Source organism: Salvelinus fontinalis, chromosome 2 (genome assembly GCF_029448725.1).
Source record: "Salvelinus fontinalis isolate EN_2023a chromosome 2, ASM2944872v1, whole genome shotgun sequence".
Taxonomy (NCBI): Eukaryota; Metazoa; Chordata; class Actinopteri; order Salmoniformes; family Salmonidae; genus Salvelinus; species Salvelinus fontinalis.
The window spans coordinates 77,387,782-77,404,441 of NC_074666.1; the positions used below are offsets into that span (position 1 = coordinate 77,387,782).

Here is a 16,660-nt window from a genome sequence, read left to right on the forward strand (position 1 = left end):
AACACATGAACGAGATATTTAAAAAAAAAAATATATATAGTTAAAAATATATATTTAGGTTTATTTTTCCAAATGTATTATACTAACTAAACGTGTATTTTTTAGATCGTATAATGTAGTTTTGAGCATGATAAAATACCTATCAAGAAGTGGTTAATTCCCACATTGGCGAGACATAAATAACAAAGATCTGAAGACAGTGTGAATCTAAATCTCACAAAGATCTTTCCAAATAAATCAGACTGTACAGGCAATGGAATGGATCGCCACAATCTGGAGTAGCAAAGACTATTTTCTTGAAATATACATTAGGCATATGAGGTACATTTGAAAAAAAATAAAAAAATAAAATTACATTTAAAACATTATCAAAAGATTATGGTCATACAAATACATTCTGTTCATACAAAGTACAATGTTTTATTAAATATAATTTAACAAAGTTGAACTGTAAAAAGAATAGGCTGACCACGGCTTTACGGAATGCAGGAGCAATCACATCTTGTGCAAAAAGTGCAGTGTAATGGGGAGGTATAATGGGGATAGTTTTTTTCACTTGGGGAAAAAATGCATATACTCTGCATCAGAGGCTTCTCTTAATTCTTATCCACTCTCATCCACAGTCCAAGAGACTCCATCTCTTACACGTAATCTTCATAAATGTATTTGTACAATTATGAGACATTACATTGTGGCTCAATGTGTATTTGTTCACAAATATAGACCTATTTGTTCCTTCCTTACAGGGTGAGCCCGAGTCCAACTCAGTTCTTCTTCTTTAGAGAGCCTTTGCTCTTAGAGTCTTTATGACTCAGCATCTTCATGGGCTTGAACTTTGCTCTTAACGACTTCAGGTCTTTCCCAGACTCTTTTTTTAAATCTGAGGAGGGAGAAATAGTGATACCATGATCAAATTCTGAGAAATTAAGGAGTCTGAGGTGTAGTATTAAGGGAATAGGAATTAAAGAGAGTGAACAGACACGAAAAAACAGAAAAGACAACAACAAAATAAACACTCTAGGAAAATACTTTCCCCTCACCTTTCTTCTTGATCATGGAAAACAGAACATCTTCTTATTTTTCCCAGAAAAAGACAAACCATTGGTAGGTATGAGCAAGAGCATCAATTATCTGCTGAATGAAATTTGTCTGAATCAATGGCTGTCGGTATTCATCTATGAGTTTTTCATGCACCTTTGCCTGTCCTGATCCAAGCTGTTGATGATGTGGTTCCTCTGTTCAATGATGGTGACAAGCTCCTTCATCAACTGCTGGTCCCTATAACGGTCATCCTTACTCCACTTACACTCTGGGGGGGATGATGATTGAGGAGGAGACGAGGAGAGACAAACAATTAGATTAGTCAAATAACAACACATAACACATAATTAATAATAGCAGACTGATAATTGCTGAGGAGTAGTAGATAATTGAGGGAGGGTCGTGTGAAAACTGGCCACTCACCTGGTTTGTTGAGGAGACATCTCAGTTCATATTCCACGTCTGCCTGTCTCTCCTCTAAATTCTGTTGCTTGGCCCTTGGAGTGCACATACAAATACATCAGGTCCATAAATATTTAATTTACAACACTGTCCATATGTTGGGAATGACAAAAGAAGCAGGGATAATAAAGGTGTTATGAAGGTGCTGTCTTGCTTTGATATAATTTCAGGTCAGTGCACTTACATGTATACCAGCTCTGCGTCCCTGCGCACAAGCATTTGTTTCTCATGTATTAGAGTGAACCAGTCCACCAACATGTCATCTTCCTGGTCTGAAACAAACAGGTGGATGACACTAGTTTTCTCAATAACAAATAATCTCTAACAACAACACTTTATATGATAACCGGAAGAATTACTTGGATGTTAATAATAAGCACACTACAGACACGTACAACTACAGACACTCACCATTCTGGCAGTCTCTCAAGCTTCTCTCCATCTCCACCCCTCTCAGCTCCAGCCTGTCCATTCGTTTCTCCAGCTCCCCCAGCTCCACCTGCAGCTCCTCCACTGGGACATAGTTGTCTGTCTGCACCTGAGGAGACATGCATGTGTACTAGGGGACTGTTCTGATTTGGAGAAAACACTGGATAATGGATTAATTTCATTATACTGAGATATCCTCTCACCTTCCTCTTGATGAGGGGAAAGCCATGTCCAGGGGCAGGCTTGGATTTGGGGAACTCAGAGGGGGAGACTTTACGATTGAAAGGGTTCTCCTTACATACCTGCTAAATTGGAGATTGAAGACATTTCTGTGAAATCCACAATTGTAATATTCAAGCACACACAGTCCAAGCAGCTATCTCGAGTAGGCTATAACCTACAGTATAGGGACGATGTTGTTATGCAAGAATCTTAGAAAAACATGTTGTCTTTTATGTTAACATGTTGGAAAATAGTTTCAGTCTGAAACTCACTTAACCTGATATCTTTGCATAATATGCATGTGTTGTGTAATACAAGCTTATATGTTCTGTATTTTGGGAGAGGGGGTGTGCACCTGGCCAGAGTCACTCACTTCAGACACACTAGGGAGCGATGGGGGTCTGAGCAGTGAAGGACTGGCTGCTGCTCCATTGGTTGACAAGGTTGGTGGGGGGTGGCTTCGGGTACAGGCTGAACTAGTGGAGATTGCTGGCACAGACACACTCTTGGGCAAAGAGAGGCTCTGGGCTATATCTGATTTGCCAAGAGCACTTGGTGCTCCAGTTACACTGCATATGCTATCAGCTCCAGCTAAATTAGACACACTAAGTGAACCGGCAGAAGCTTCAGAAACACCATATGAACTAGCTTCTTCAGTTAAATTAGATATGTTAGGTGCACTAATTCCTCCAACTAGACCTCCTAACCCACTATCTCCAGCTAGACCACATACACTGTGTGATCTGGCTACTTCAGCTAGATTAGATACATCAAGGGAACTAGCAGCCTCAGCCAAGTAAGATGAACTTGTGGTTTTGGCTTCAGTCAAATTAGACAAACCAAGTGAACTAGCTGCTTTGGACAAGTTGGTTGATTCTCCAACTCCAACATCTGCTAAATTACACACATCAAGTGCGCCAGCTGCTTCAGCCATGTTAGCTATCCAACCAACATCAGCTGACTCAGATATACCAATTGAACAAGGTTCTTCTGCTAAATTAGATACAGGAATTGAGCATCCTGCTTCAGCTAAACTTTCTACCTTTGGTGCATTAGCAATTTCAGGTAAATTTACTGTGTCATCCACTCCAGCAATACTAGACTTGTCAACTTCTCTGGATGTGTCCTCTAAATTAACTTGGCAATGTGAGCTGGTTGCTTCAGCTAACTGACTGGTACCACACCATGTCTGGCTGGTTACCATTGAGGGCTGTGCTTGGCCTGCAGCACCACTCATTGTGTTATCTTCCCCTGTGTAATCATCATCAGCCTCCTCATCCTCAAACTCCCCAAAGGGGTTGGGAGGGGGTTCTCTCACTCTGTACCAACTCCCTCTGAGGGAGGGTATAGAGCCTGAGCGTGGGGACTTGGGCATTCTAGGGGGTGGGGCAGGGGGCAGCTTTGGCCAGGGCCCTGGCTGGACAAGCTCCAGCCACGGTGGGTGTTTGGGTTTACAGGGCCCACTGGGTTGGCCAAACCTGATGTCAAAAGTTAAAGAAATAAATAGCCATTAATTGGACAATTCTACTCAAAGTTACATAATGTGTTATGTCTGATACATAATGTGTTATGTCAAACCTACCTGCGAGAAGGATTGGGTAAAGTTTTATTATCAACTGGGTAACCTGCAGAGAGAGGGAGATGGACAGAGAAACATTTAGTGGATATGTTTCAAATGAGGAGAAGATGGGGAGTCTACACAGAATTGAGTGTACTGAAATATTCTGATAACAATGACATACTCTTCATACAGTCGTAAAGTGAGGTCAGAATTGAGAAGCTGGAGTGGGTGGTTTTGTCTTACTCACCAGAAACAAGGGGGCTGTCCATGGCTTTAGGTGGACGGGTTCTAGGTGCAGGACGAGGAGGGGTGGTGTCTAACACCCGTCTGGGTGCAGGAGCTGGCCGTCCAGGGCTTGCAGAAGCCGAACCGCTGTCTGGAGTTACAGTGAGTGTTTCTGTTGTCTGAATGGGCCGTGTCCCTGCTTCTTCAAGCTTTCCCTCTTCTACAGTGGGAGTTGGAGGACAGGGTGGCCTTTGCTTCTTAAGTGTGTCATGCCTTGTCTTTCTCTCACCTCCCTCTGTCTCTGTCTCTCCTCTTCCAAAAATAACTGTCTCACCTGAGTCTGTTTTTCTAATAAAATCCGAGAGATCGGGGTTGTCTGTAAATCCACCCTGAGATAGTGTCACCTCCTGCTCATCTAATTTGGGCAGATTCTCTATTGATCCAGCTTGTTTACTGTAGTCGGGGTGGGCATTTTGACTGGCTGTCAAGTGGTGGGTGCAGACTAAGGAGCCAACTTCACTCCCCTCTTTGTAAGACCCTGGTAAGAGAGTGCTGCTACACACACTGCATCTGAAAGAGAAACACAGGATGACATGAGAGGGACACAAATCACAGATTATATTTCCCTGTCTGCAGATAAGGATAAGCTAGCGTTGCCTTCTGAGCAGTAGTGTTACCTGAAGCAGCTGTGGTGGTAGAGTTTCCCCTCAGTGAGATGTCTCTGCACCAGGTGGACGTGCTTCGTGCAGGAGGCACAAATGCTGCATGGCCTGCCACTGTTGGATCGCTCCTCTGTCCTTGACTGTTGAGCAGGGGAGGTCAGCCAATGGCAACAGTAAAGAGGAAGAAATGTGAGAATTTGGGATGAAAGAGGAGATTGAGATAAATAACTTTGATTTGAGATGAAGTAATAAAAAATTCAAAATAAAAATGGCTTCATAACAATTTTATTACATTACCTTGGCTGGCTGCAAACCTCCAAGAGAGTCAGGTTGTGTCTTGGAGTGACTGGAGCACTCTGCGACACATGGCGTCTTCAAACTGTCTGGACTGGCTGCTTAGTAAAGATGAACACTTTGAATACACACATATTTGACAAACAAAGAAAGGTGGAACGAACCATGTGCTGTTTTCCCAATTTGACTATGACACAATTTAGCCACACACCATGAGACTTCTTGTTAAAGCAGTGGTAGTAATGGGAGAGGTAAGTGATGACACTTTGCCGGTCTGGCACTTCTGTGGACACCATGTCCTTAGCATCCAGCAATGCAGGGATGCTCAGCTTTGACTGTGCGACCTCAAATACCTGGTAGGAGACAGGGATCAATAATGAAATGCCAGACAGATAGAACAATATAAAAAGATGTAGTGCAATGTATGAACATAAACATGCATTGAGCCAGTCATGCATGCAGGTAAAACATAATTACGTAAAACTCACCAGATGGTTGTTTTCATAAACATTATCTTTTGGAGAGGGAGTTGAAGTCTCTGGAGCAAAAGCAGAATAGTACTACGTGATACAAATGATGGGCCATCGCAGACCCCAACAACATTGGGATGTAATGAAGAAGAGGGAGGGAGGGAGGGATTAGTTATTTTATTAGTATCCCCATTAGCTGCTGCGACAGCTGCTGCGACTCTTCCTGGGGTCCACACAAAACATGAAATATTACACAATACAGAACATTAATAGACAAGAACAGTTCAAGGACAGAACTACATAAATGTAAAACATCACACACAGCCTACATAACAATACATACACAATATCTGAGTCAAATAGAGATGAGGCATTGTGTCATGAGGTGTTGCTTTATCTGCTGTTGTTTTTAAAAAACAGGTTTGCTGTTCACTTGAACAATCTGTGATGGAAGGGAGTTCCATGCCACCGTGGCACTATATAATACTGTACATATTCTTGAATTTGTTATTGATTTGGGGACTGTGAAAAGACCCCTGGTGGCATGTCTGGTGGGGTAAGTGTGTGTGTCAGTGATGTGTGTAAGTCAACTATGTAAACAATTTGTAATTTTCGACACAATGTTTCTTATGAATACAAGAACGTGTCTCTCCTCTTCTTTTAGCCAAGAGAGACTGCCATGCATAGTATTGATATTAGCCCTCCGATTACAGTTTAGAGCAAAACGTGCTGCTCTGTTCTGGGCCAGCTGCAGTTTTTCTCGGTCCTTCTTTGCAGAACCTGACCATATGACTAGGCAATAATCAAGATAAGATAAAACTAGAGCCTGCAGGACTTGCTATGTAGAGTGTGGTGTAAAAAAGCAGAACATCTTTTTACCGCGGACAGACCTCTCCCCACCTTCACAACCATTGAATCAATATGTTTTCGCCATGACAGTTTACAATCCAAGGTAACTCCAAGTAATTGAGTCCCTTCAACTTGCTCAACAACCACATTATTCATTATCAGATTCAGCTGAGGTCTAGAATTTATGGAGTGATTTGTACCAGGTACAATGCTCTTAGTTTTAGAGATGTTCAGGACTAGTTTATTACTGGCCAACCATTCTAAAACTGACTTCAAATCTCTGTTCAGGGTTCCAGTGATTTCACTAGCTGCGGTTGCTGACGCATGAAGGGTTCAATCATCCTTGTACATTGACACACAGGCTTTGTTTAATGCCAGTGACAGGCCATTAGTAAAAATAGAAGAAAGTACAGGGCCAAGAGAGCTGCCCTGCGGCACACCACACTTTACATGTTTAACATTAGAGACATTTCCATTAAAGAATGGAGGGGGGAGAGGAAAAGATAGAGAGTAAGATTAAGGAGAGTTAACTTGGAGTTTAGGCCATGCTGTGGTTCCGTGTATCAGGGCAGACAAATCCACTGTGACAGGATTCAGGTCCCTGCTACAGCTACAGTAGAGTTTGCCAGCCGCTCTGGATCAGCCTAAGGACAGGCAGGAACTGAGTCCGACTGTGCGTCCTATAGGCCTACTGTCAACAATGTACTCACATACAATACACTGACTGGGGCAGAGCTGTCATGGCCCACAGTAGTAGAGAGGATGGGGAAGCTCACAGGAGAGTTCACAATCCTATTCTAATTTATTTGATATACTTACATCAAATCATGTCGGTGTTTGTGGATATTGGCACAAAACGCCAATCCATCTCTGAATGAAGAAGACATGTTCCTTAGCTCCACATTGGGGTAATTTTCGCATTTTATGCCACACCATTCTTTTAAAGCTTTCAATGACCCCATGATAGAATTTCATCCTCCCATGTTAAATTGAGAAAGTCAACAACCACTTCAACCTCAACCTGTCAGATCCTGGATATTCAAATATGTTTAGCACACCCACTAGCTACGTTAGCTTGTTGGCTATATTTGTCGACCAAGTCAAACCAAGTTCAACATTGTTTTTACTGAGAAAACCTATGCGACTTCACTGTAATTTGCTTCCAATGTGTTGTTCCCCAAAATTCTCTAATCTCAGCGAAGTAGATCCTTGAAGGAAAAAATAGCGAGCAACGTCCACGTTCACGGGTTTATTTGCTGTAAAATGTTGACACAACAATACATCTCTTCACTCAAGTATTTTTTTCGTTCGAATCACCGTTGGGTTACATTTTAATAAATGTGTTACGTTGTTTAGCGATCGTAGCTTTCCGAGATAATGTACTATCCCGAAGAGTTGATCACAAAGAATAAACACCAAAACAAACCCGTTACTGTACCACACGGTAACTGTACTGACTACACATGTACAGCAGTACACCTTCGTCCCGCTAGAGGGTAGAGAAAACCGCTAGAAATCTGAAACTGGTTGCACTGTCTGCACAGGTTTGCAATAAACAACTACAGTGTGATCGAGAAGGTTCATTAGAAAGTATGATAACCTTTTTTCTGTGTTATATATTCTTATGCGCCAGTGCCAGCTGCCATTGCGTTCATCGTCTTCCCATCACTGTTGGAGAGGTGAGAAGGTGAGCTCTCAAATTTGTTCCTCGCGAGACACGTTCATTGTAAAGAGAATTTCCGTAGTGATGGCGGCGCCGCCTGACACCGAGAGTTTGGAGTCACGTATCAGTAAGTATTTAAAAAAAAAGTTATTTAGGTTGTATAGACAGCTATTGGAGCATGCATCCTTGGAAAAATAACCGTGTCGCAGTAGACCGAGATGACAGTTTAAGCAAAATCAATGTGCAAACTGAGAGGGGCTGTAACGTTAGACCTCTCATAAACAGCAAGCTAGCCAGCTGTAAAGTTAACGTGAGCTAACTAACTATCCAGATATATTCCCAGAACCATCTAGACTAGAGAGAATGCATCTAACTCTTGCTAGATACGGGAACCAGCAAGCCACCGATCGTGAAATCATATCCTGCCAGTGACTATACGCTTAGCTAAGGGACAGTGCTGTCAAATGCAGGAAGCATAGTTCACTCGGTCAGTGGGATAACTGGAGTTGGAGTCCCTTACAAAGTTGTGTCCAAAGTACTGTTGGAAGGCTAAAGTACTTGCTATCATCTGTTTTCAAAACAGTTCTACAACAGAATTGATTGATGTTCATCTCCATTTTTCACAGTTCCCTGAATTAAACATGGATATGTGTCATTATCGAAAAATATTCAGATGAACCTTTACTTCCCCTTTTCCCAATTTCTTTCATTCTCCCACTAGACAAGGCCACAAACCCACTAAACAGAGACGCAGATTGGGACAGCACCCAGGCCTTATGTGACCAGCTCAACAATGATTTGGAGGGGTATGTGAATGTCAGTGTCTCATAACGTGTACACGTCTTAGCACTATGTTTTCACCTCTCAGGAGTAGCTGTACTGAGTACATGCTTGTTACTTAAAGCTGCAATATGGAACTTTTTGGGCTATGTCCAAATTCACATAGGAATGTGAGTTCTAGATCTGTCATTCTCATTGAAAACAAGTCTAAGAAGCAGTAGATTTGTTCTTTGTGTGTTATTTCTATGCATCCCATTCCTAATTTTCATTTTTGCATCATACTTTTGGTTTTGTACACCAGCTTAATACAGCTGAAAATACTGTATTTGTGGTTATTTATAATATATTTAAGAGGTTTAGATGGTACAATGATTCTCTACACTATACATTGCTTGTTTTGCCACATAAACTGAAATTAGGTAGACTATTAGAATTTTTGCAACCAGGAAATGGGGGAGCGATTTCTTCATATTCCACATTTTAAGATTTCTGACACTGACCCTGTGCTGACATCTGTGTCATTCAATAAAAACATGGTGTTGTCTAGAGTAGAGGGAGAGGTAAAATTGCATGTCATACAATAGTCAATGGTAGATAGATTTGCTGCCAACTTCAGCCACATCAAACTCTTTATGTTCCATTTCAGACCCCAGCTGGCCACCAGGCTACTGGCTCACAAGATCCAATCACCTCAGGAGTGGGAGTCCATGCAGGCACTCGTGGTGAGTTGAGTGATGGCTGTGTTGTATTGGCTCTGATTCCTATTACAATTGACAGCCTTCTGTCTAGTGTGTGTGCCTACATCTATATTGAATAACTTAATTTTTTGACTCACTTGTGATGTGTGTACAACCAGGTGCTGGAGACGTGCATGAAGAGCTGTGGGGAAAGGTTCCACAGTGAGGTGGGCAAGTTTCGCTTCCTCAACGAGCTCATCAAAGTGGTCTCTCCAAAGGTAATGATTGTCTGTGCCTTTCACTGAGCAAGTATGTTAAAAATGGATAAGCTCTCACTCAGCATGCTCCTGCTCTCTCCCTCAGTACCTAGGCACCCGGGCTCCAGAGCCAGTGAAGAAGAAGGTGTTGGAGCTCATCTATAGTTGGACACTGGGGCTGCCTGACGAGGCAAAGATCGCTGATGCCTACCAGATGCTTAAAAAACAGGGTGAGCTGTTCTACACTTGGTGACTGCAGTGTAGCTATGGTAGTGATGGATGCAAGGTTGTTGTTTAGGTAGTTGTTAATGTTTTTTGTTTTTTTAACCAGGCATTGTCAAACAGGACCCAATTCTTCCAGCTGACAAACTCCTCCTGCTTCCACCTCCCAGACCAAAAAATGCCATATTTGAGGATGAGGAGAAGTCAAAGGTAAGGCATTGTTAAACAAAAGAGTCATAAAACTTTTTTTTTTTAAATTCTGCATTACAAATGTGATTCACAATGCATTTACCACCCCTCTCCCTAACTTAAAATTATTCCTCCTCCCTGGTGTCTTGGTAGACACTGACTCGCCTGTTGAACAGCACTCACCCTGAGGACCTGAAAGCAGCCAACAAACTGATCCAGGAAATGGTGCAGGAGGTAGTCTCTTTTCTCAAGCTCACCTCAATGTATGAATAAAGTAGATATATAGGCTGTTACATTACAGAAATACAGATATGTACATGGCATAGTGTGAACTGTATTATCTGGTCTGTGTGTGTTAGGCATTCACTTTCTCTCCCATACTAAGTGCTTTAGTACTATACTGTCATGTAAGGGGACTGAGTGAGAAAGTGGGCACTCTGCCCTGAGGGGTGGTCTCCTTGTCAGAATCATTCAGTGCTTTCATGACTCCTTTAGTTTAGGGACAAAGGATACTTTTCTTCCCCCTCCTCCCTCCCTGGTTTCTTCTTCCTGACCTGTGTGTGTGTCTCAGGATCAGAAGCAGGCGGAGAAGTTGTCCAAGCGTGTGAACGCTATCCAGGATGTGAACGAGAGTGTCAGCCTACTGACTCAGCTGCTGGAGGACTATGACAGGACCACCAACCCACAGAGCAATGCAGAGCTCATCCAGGTCTGTGGCACCTTTACACAAGCAACACCATGCTATGACAAACCACAGAGACACCTCCCACAGTGCCATAACAGCATCACCTATATATGATGTATACAAAGCACTGCATGTAGATACAGACATTTGATAGTGTGTATTTGTGTGTTTAGGACTTGTACCAGCGCTGTGAGAAGATAAGACCCACATTGTTCAGACTGGCCAGTGATACAGAGGACAATGATGAGGCCCTGGGTGAGGTTTCAGACACTCCTCAATGTGTTTAAGTGTATGGTACACAGAGAGAGAAGAATATGTGGGTGACGATATACAGTATATTACAATTGTGTGTGTGTGGGCGGGCAGCGGAGATCCTCCAGGCCAACGACAGCCTGACTCGGGTCATCAACCTGTACAGGCAGCAGGTGAAGGGAGAGGTGGTGAATGGGAACAACTCAGCTAATACACAAAGGCTCACAGGTGAGCAACAATGGGTCGGGTCAATGACACATGCATCCATAGGGACGATAGGATCACTTGACACAAGCTTGGTAGGAGGGGACTAGAGTATATGATTACATGCATGGGCTAAAGATTTCCTCTCACTGTACACTTATCTCTTCCAGGATGTAGTACGGCGCTACTTGATCTATCGGGATTGGACACTTCACCTCCTTCCTACCCAGAATTCCCCACTCCAACAGACAGTCTAAATGCTCCCTCCCAGGAGATGGGCATCAGTCTCCTTGACGATGAGCTAATGTCACTGGGTAAGTCTTCCAAGACCTCTGCTACTTCCATGTTGTGTGTGTTAATTGTGGGTGACTTTGTGCCTATCTTTCCCAGGTTTGAGTGAGGGGACCCACACCTCCAACCCGGCCTCCCAGCCTGAGGACTCTACCGCCTGGGACTCTTTCCAGGTGAGGGGAGAACTGAGCACTTCACACAGGGAGACATGATGCGAGGCAATGCATAATATTCACAGTTAACACCAAATCCATTGAGTCCCTTTTAGCTTCTCTACCAAGAGGATTCTCTTCGATTATAATCACAGTCGTGTACATCCCCCCCAAGCAGACACCTCGACGGCCCTGAAAGAACTTCATTGGACTCTTTGTAAACTGGAAACCACATATCCTGAAGCTGCATTTATTGTAGCTGGGGATTTTAACAAGGCTAATCTAAAAACAAGGCTCCCTAAATTTTATCAGCATATCGAATGTGCAACCTGGGCTGGAAAAATTCTGGATCATTGTTACTCTAACTCTCGCGACACATACAAAGCCCTCCCTCACCCTCCTTTCGGCAAATCTGACAACGACTCCATTTTGTTTCTCCCAGCCTATAGACAGAAACTAAAACAGGAAACGCCCGTACTCAGGTCTGTTCAACGCTGGTCCAACCAATCTGATTCCATGCTTCAAGATTGCTTCGATCACGTGGACTGGGATATGTTCCGGATAGCGTCGAACAACAACATTGATGAATTCGCTGATTCGGGTGAGCGAGTTTATTAGCAAGTGCATCGGTGATGTTGTATCCACAGCGACAATTAAAACCTTCCCCAACCAGAAACCGTGGATTGATGGCAGCATTCCCGCAAAACAGAAAGCGCGAAACGCTGCTTTTAATCAGGGCAAGTCGACCGGAAACATGACCGAATACAAACAGTGTAGCTATTCCCTCCGTAAGGAAATCAAACAAGCTAAGCATCAGTATAGAGACAAAGTAGAGTCGCAATTCAACGGCTCAGACACGAGAGGTATGTGGCAGGGTCTACAGTCAATCACGGACTACAAAAAGAAAACCAGCCCCGTCGCGGACCCCGATGTCTTGCTCCCAGACAAACTAAACAACTTCTTTGCTCGCTTTGAGGACAATAAATACAGTGCCACCAACACGGCCCGCTACCAAAACCTGCGTACTCTCATTCACCGCAGCCAACGTGAGTAAAACATTTAAATGTGTTAACACTCGCAAGGCTGCCGGCCTAGACGGCATCCCTAGCCGCGTCCTCAGAGCATGCGCATACCAGCTGGCTGGTGTGTTTACGGACATTTTCAATCAATCCCTATCCCAGTCTGCTGTTCCCACATGCTTCAAGAGGGCCACCATTGTTCCTGTTCCCAAGAAAGCTAAGGTAACTGAGCTAAACGACTGTCGCACCGTAGCACTCACTTCCGTCATCATGATGTGCTTTGAGACTAGTCAAGGATCATATCACCTCCACCCTACCTGACACCCTAGACCCACTCCAATTTGCTTACCGCCCCAATAGGTCCACAGACGACGCAATCGCAACCACACTGCACACTGCCCTAACCCATCTGGACAAGAGGAATACCTATGTAAGAATGCTGTTCATTGACTACAGCTCAGCATTTAACATCATAGTACCCTCCAAACTCGTCATTTAGCTCGAGACCCTGGGTCTCGACCCCGCCCTGTGCAACTGGGTCCTGGACTTTCTGACGGGCCGCCCCCAGGTGGTGAGGGTATGAAACAACATCTCCACCCCGCTGATCCTCAACACTGGGGACCCACAAGAGTGCGTTCTCAGCCCTCTCCTGTTCACCCATGACTGCGTGGCCATGCACACCTCCAACTCAATCATCAAGTTTGCAGATGACACTACAGTGGTAGGCTTGATTACCAATAATGACGAGACAGCCTACAGGGAGGAGGTGAGGGCCCTCGAAGTGTGGTGTCAGGAAAATAACCTCACACTCAACGTCAACAAAACAAAGGTGATGATCGTGGACTTCAGGAAACAGCAGAGGGAACAGCCCCCTATCCATATCGACGGGACAGTAGTGGAGAAGGTGGAAAGTTTTAAGTTCCTCGGCGTACACATCACGGACAAACTGAAATGGTCCACCCACACAGACAGCGGGGTGAAGAAGGCGCAACAGCGCCTCTTCAACCTCAGGAGGCTGAAGAAATTTGGCTTGTCACCAAAAACACTCACAAACTTTTACAGATGCACAATCAAGAGCATCCGGTCAGGCTGTATCACCGCCTGGTATGACAACTGCTCCGCCCACAACCGCAAGGCTTTCCAGAGGGTAGTGAGGTCTGCACAATTCATCACCGGGGGCAAACTACCTGCCCTCCAGGACACCTACACCACCCGATGTCACAGGAAGGCCAAAAAGATCATCAAGGACAACAACCACCCGAGCCACTGCCTGTTTACCCCACTATCATCCAGGCGAGGTCAGTACAGGTGCATCAAAGCTGGGACCGAGAGACTGAAAAACAGCTTCTATCTCAAGGCCATCAGACTGTTAAACAGCCATCACTAACATTGAGTGGCTGCTGCCAACATACTGACTCAAATCTGTAGCCACTTTAATAATAAAAAATTGGATGTAAATTATGTATCACTATTCACTTTAAACAATGCCACTTTATGTAATGTCTACATACCCTACATTACTCATCTCATATGTACATACTGTACTCTATACCATCTACTGCATCTTGCCTATGCCGTTCGGCCATCGCTCATCCATATATTTATATGGACATATTCTTATTCATTCCTTTACACTTGTGTGTGTAAGGTAGTTAGATATTACTGCATGGTCGGAACTAGAAGCACAAGCATTTCGCTACACTCGTATTAACATCTGCTAACCATGTGTATGTGACCAATAGAATTTGATTTGATTGCCATTACTTAGGCAGGTTCATGATTATACCGTAACAAGTGTCACGTCTGTGTCTTACACACGCTTTCTTTGCAACAGTCTTCCGATAGTGTGGATATTACTGATATCCCAGCAGCGCCTCGTGTACTACTGAGTCCAGATCCGCTCCCCTACACCCAGCCTCTTTCTACTGGAGCCACGTCTGGAAGCTCAGCCTTAGATGAGTTGGATCTGCTGGGGAAGACGCTGTTGCAGCAGTCCCTACCTCCAGAGGGCCTGCAGGTCAAATGGTAACTAACCCTTCACTATGGGATGGTTTTACACCGCAGGAGATGTTTGTGTCAAGTATTCGTATTAGTCTGCCAGTTATGTTGCTGCTTAGTACAGTATTGATGGACCACTGTGTTCATTACGATTTGAAGTCACTTCAAGTGCTGTAGAAGTAAAACAATATATGAAGGATCATGTGGTGCTGACCATGCCAACTTGTTATAACAACATGACAGACACTCAGCAACATTATTCAACATTTTATGTAGTACCTTTTATCTATTTTCAGGGACAAGCAACCGTTCAAACCTACTCTACGAGATCTCCAGAACAAATCTGGAACTAATCCAAGTCCTATCCCGGCCTTCTCCCCTGAGCACCCGGTGGCTCTCCTAGGTGATAGGTTGTTGGACACCTCTCCGGTTCACACAGTCATTCCCCCTATAGAAATTACCCTGACAGATGTTTTTGTGCCGCTTGAGTCCATTAAGCCCAGTAAGTATCTATAATATTTTTAGTATCTACTTGCTAAGCTAATAGTGCATCACACTTGAACAGTTTTAAACTCTTTGTTGTATCCAGGCAGCCTGTTGCCTGTGACGGTGTTTGATAGCCACAGTTTGCGGGTGCTCTTCCACTTTGCACGTGACTCTCCGCCCTCTCTTGCTGATGTGCTGGTGGTGATCATCTCCATGCTCTCCTCCGCCCCGGTTCCAGTCAGCAACATCCTCTTCCGGGCCTCTGTCCCTGACGTAAGACCTCTTCTCTCTTAATCTGCCTTTTCACCTTCAGTTCCATTGTCATTGTAGGTTTGACATCATGTCCTCTGTTGTAGACAATGAGAGTGAAGCTACAGCCCCCATCAGGAACAGAGCTTCCAGCCTTCAACCCAATCCTCCCACCCGCTGCCATCACACAGATCATGCTGCTGGCCAACCCTCACAAGGTACTAGACACTCGTTTAAGGCCTGTTATATACCCCTGTGGCATCCCCAACATTTTCTTGTAATTATAAACTATGAAGCTAAATAGATTTCTGCAACCCTCAATTCTCTTATTTTCCAGGAGAAGGTGCAGTTGCAATACAAGCTAACCTTCGCGCTAGGAGAGGAAGACCATGATGAAAGAGGAGTTGTAGCACAGTTTCCACCTTCAGACACATGGCAATCTTTAACAGATTGACAAGATTTGGCATCTCACTCACACTGCATAAACCTTGCTTTTTAAAAATGCTTCTATTTCTATTGATTACCTTGCTTTATGCTTTGGAGTAATGTCCTCTGTGCAGCTTTACAGAACTTTATTTGGCTGCTTTCAAACATACATAGTACTATTGCACAGCAGACAGTGTGTCACAGCCATGTCTTGTTTTTAACAAATAGGTTGTCCTTCATTCATAGAATTTATACTATTTGTTTTCTTTCATGCTCTGGGAGACATGCAATGGGCCCTTTGGGAGGTTTTGGGGAAGGCTCATCTTAATCTTTTTTTTTTATAGCTGTAAACTATCCTGCTGAATTACGGTTGACGTTGCATTTACCCTATTTAATGTTTACCCCACCATGCTCCCAGGTTTGCTTACTGTGACAATGAAGGATCATTCTTCCTCTCCTTCTGCACGAAGAATGGTTTGCCTGATATCCTTGTCATGTAGAATTAGACATTTTAACACTGAAGTCCTATTTAATCTGCCATTTGTGCCTATTTAAGGATTGTTTTCACTATCAAGTCCCTTGATGGTTTGTTGGTTTTACATGTTAATCGTTTGATCCATAAATCTTTTCAGACATTTAATATGTGAGTTTGGGTATCAGTCTTTTACTCCTCGCTGTTTTAAAGATGAATGTCTGTCAAATTGTCTTGCTGAATCACTCTTTCCTCAAAGGCTTGAGTCTCCCAAGCACATTCCACCAGGCATCTCCAATACAACTCTGTAAATATTGGAACTTATGTACATTTGCAAAGAGAACATTATTGAAAATATGCATTAAGATGTAGGAGTCTGACAATCTTAACCAAGCTCATTCACACAATGGTAGTTAAGAGCAC

At 43.7% G+C, this 16,660-nt stretch overlaps 1 protein-coding gene and 1 pseudogene across 3 annotated transcripts; one reads left to right on the forward strand and one right to left on the reverse strand.

Moving 5' to 3' along the window:
• Nucleotides 1-395: 395 nt before the first annotated feature.
• Nucleotides 396-7,732, reverse strand: LOC129827109 (MICAL-like protein 1; annotated as a pseudogene).
• A 9-nt stretch (nt 7,733-7,741) lies between these two features.
• On the forward strand, nt 7,742-16,405 carry LOC129827125 (ADP-ribosylation factor-binding protein GGA1-like). 3 transcript variants are annotated; one of them, XM_055887926.1, is made up of 18 exons: nt 7,742-8,005; nt 8,600-8,684; nt 9,305-9,380; nt 9,515-9,613; nt 9,699-9,822; nt 9,924-10,024; nt 10,157-10,237; nt 10,575-10,712; nt 10,862-10,943; nt 11,055-11,168; nt 11,315-11,458; nt 11,535-11,608; nt 14,441-14,631; nt 14,901-15,106; nt 15,194-15,363; nt 15,447-15,557; nt 15,677-15,826; nt 15,864-16,405. In XM_055887926.1, exons 1-17 carry the CDS (start codon nt 7,840-7,842, stop codon nt 15,791-15,793), a joined length of 2,079 nt encoding a protein of 692 aa, XP_055743901.1. In that variant the 5' UTR covers nt 7,742-7,839; the 3' UTR covers nt 15,794-15,826; nt 15,864-16,405. The 3 variants fall into 3 exon arrangements, with proteins under 3 accessions (XP_055743901.1, XP_055743900.1, XP_055743902.1); XM_055887925.1 differs by having other exon boundaries at nt 15,677-16,405; XM_055887927.1 differs by having other exon boundaries at nt 7,812-7,902; nt 15,677-16,405.
• The last annotated feature ends 255 nt before the right edge of the window (nt 16,406-16,660 follow it).

Bases quoted from the DNA above. Each gene is read 5' to 3' on its own strand.
- LOC129827125 (XM_055887925.1), top strand. From the start codon at position 7,840: ATGCGCCAGTGCCAGCTGCCATTGCGTTCATCGTCTTCCCATCACTGT. The intron at 10,713-10,861 runs GTCTGTGGCACC...TTGTGTGTTTAG, and splicing joins GCAATGCAGAGCTCATCCAG to GACTTGTACCAGCGCTGTGA. The intron at 11,609-14,440 runs GTGAGGGGAGAA...TCTTTGCAACAG, and splicing joins CCGCCTGGGACTCTTTCCAG to TCTTCCGATAGTGTGGATAT.